General features: G+C 37.1%; 1 protein-coding gene across 1 annotated transcript; it reads left to right on the forward strand.

The window, feature by feature from the left end:
- Positions 1–989: 989 nt before the first annotated feature.
- PCYB_144150 (thioredoxin peroxidase2) lies at positions 990–1,640 on the forward strand (the record flags this gene model as incomplete). Its single annotated transcript, XM_004224886.1, has 2 exons — positions 990–1,326; positions 1,354–1,640. 2 exons carry the CDS (start codon positions 990–992, stop codon positions 1,638–1,640), a joined length of 624 nt encoding a protein of 207 aa, XP_004224934.1.
- Positions 1,641–2,356: the final 716 nt, after the last annotated feature.

Raw genomic sequence — 2,356 nt, forward strand, 5'->3', positions numbered from 1 at the left:
TTTTTTTTTTTTTTTTTGTTTTTGTTCATTTCTCTTCTTACCTGTGTGATTCATTTTTCTATTTATTACTACTTCTCACATGTGTTGTTTTGACTTATCTGTAAATGATAAAATGTGTTGACTTGCAAAAGTAAAAAAGGAAACTTCTCCCATGACTTTGTTTTTAACGAATAATTCTGCTTATAAAAAAGGTAAAATTTAAAGGAAAAGGAAGAGAAGGAAAGGAAGCCCCTTCATATGGGCTATGTCCACGTTGTTTAAATGTCAACCGTCGATTCTACAAATTCGGTGTGTGTTCGTCATTTCGCTCTTAGCAATGTGAAGTGGGGGGTCCCTTCTTTTTTACTTTGGAAGATTTATCCCCAAAAGTTTTGAATTCCTCATAAACGGTATTAAGGGCATCAATGAAGGTGCCTCGCAAAAGGGCCTATATCTTTTTATAATCGCTTATCAGGCGTGAAAAAAGAAGGGAGAAAAAAAAGATGAAGAAAGAGAGGGATATAAAATAAGCACCTCACTATTCACTCGCGCATGCATTTATTGGCAGCGGGGGTTTAATTTTGCACCCCATAGTATTAACTCAGTTTGGGTTTTCACTACGTGCCGTGGAAGAGGTGTAGTGTGCCCCATATGCACGTATGGGAGAATGTTTAAATGGCGCAGCTTAGTCAATGCTCTATTTTGAGATTTTATTTTTTTTCTTTTTTTGATCCTACGAGGTGAAGTGCACTTTTTTATACGCAATCGAACTGTATCAACTAGTATTCAGTGGAATTAAATTAAGAGATGCAAAAGAAAATATCCTCCCGCCATCCCGTAGGAAGTCATACACAAACGCATACATATTTGCATGTACAAACGTTGCAACAAAATTATAACTTCAATTGAGTGAGTCGATTCACCTTTTGGCTATTCCACCCTATAGGAAGATTTTTCATTTTTTCACCCCTACCCCTTCCACCACTATTTGTATTATAAAGTAATAAAAAATGAGAATTTTACACAAATTGGGAAACAGTGTATTTCAAACGGCTAGGAGAAGCTTCTCTTTGGTGACGAAGCAGGCACATGATTTTACGGCCCAAGGGTTGAACAAAAACAACGAAATTATAAATGTGCAGTTATCCTCCTACATAGGGAAAAAGTATTGCTGCCTGCTATTTTACCCCTTAAATTATACCTTTGTATGTCCAACGGAAATAATCGAATTTAATAAGCATGTAAAATCGTTTGAGGAGAAAAATGTGGAGCTGTTAGGAATATCAGTAGACTCCGTGTATAGCCATTTGGCATGGAAAAATATGCCAATTGAAAAAGGAGGTATAGGTAATGTCAACTTTACACTAGTGTCAGATATAAATAAAGAAATATCAAAAATGTATAATGTGTTGTACGAGAATTCTTTCGCATTGAGGGGATTATTCATAATCGACTTACAAGGAAAGGTTAGACACCAAACGGTTAATGATTTACCTCTTGGAAGAAGTGTAGATGAAGTTTTAAGGACAATAGATTCCATTATTCATGTGGATAAGAGTGGTGATGTGTGTCCAATTAACTGGAAAAAGGGAGCCAAGTCGTTTAAGCCAACCAATGATTCTCTCTTGGATTATTTAAAAACAGAGGTGAAGAAGGAATAGCATCGAAAAGCGGGTCAGCTGTACACACCGGCTGTGCGTCTAACGGATTATACTTTATTCACCCGCAAAGTAGGGATCTTAAAAAGGGGGGGAAAAAAAAAACAAGCAAAATATTCTCAAAAGGAACCACCCCTGATAGGATCCCATGTGGGGTGAAGCACTTCGACGATGGAGGCATCTGCATGCACATCGACTTACTACGCGAAAGCAATTTTTTTTTTGCGAGTTCGAAAAATGGTGTATGTATTCCATTTCGTTTTGTCACCCCCAAGAGAGGGGTTATAACGGTTTTGTGAATTTCCGCAATTTTGCTGCATCGCCGTTTTAGAAGTCGCAGCTGTTCATCCATTTAGTCGCCTACACAGTCACCTGCGCTAGTCGTTGTGTCGTTCTTTTTTATTTTCACGCCCACCCTATGCTCGCCGCATTTATACACAATAACCCTTCACTTTCTGATAACTACGCAAAGCTGGACATTTCAAGGGAAAAAGCGCTCACACAGTCTAACCGCACAAAATTAGAACTAAGAAAACATTATGGAAAAATAAAAGTAGAAAAAAAAAGACTGAACTTTTTACGTCCATAGGAGTGAAGATGCATGAGAAAAATTGCATATTCATACGAATGTGTAGGGTAAAAAAAATAAAAAAATATATACATAAGTTATTGTATATATGCGCATGTACCCTCTCGCAAGTGCGATTTTTTTTTTTTTT

The sequence above is a fragment of the Plasmodium cynomolgi genome, chromosome 14 (assembly GCF_000321355.1).
Source record: "Plasmodium cynomolgi strain B DNA, chromosome 14, whole genome shotgun sequence".
NCBI classification, from domain to species: Eukaryota; Apicomplexa; class Aconoidasida; order Haemosporida; family Plasmodiidae; genus Plasmodium; species Plasmodium cynomolgi.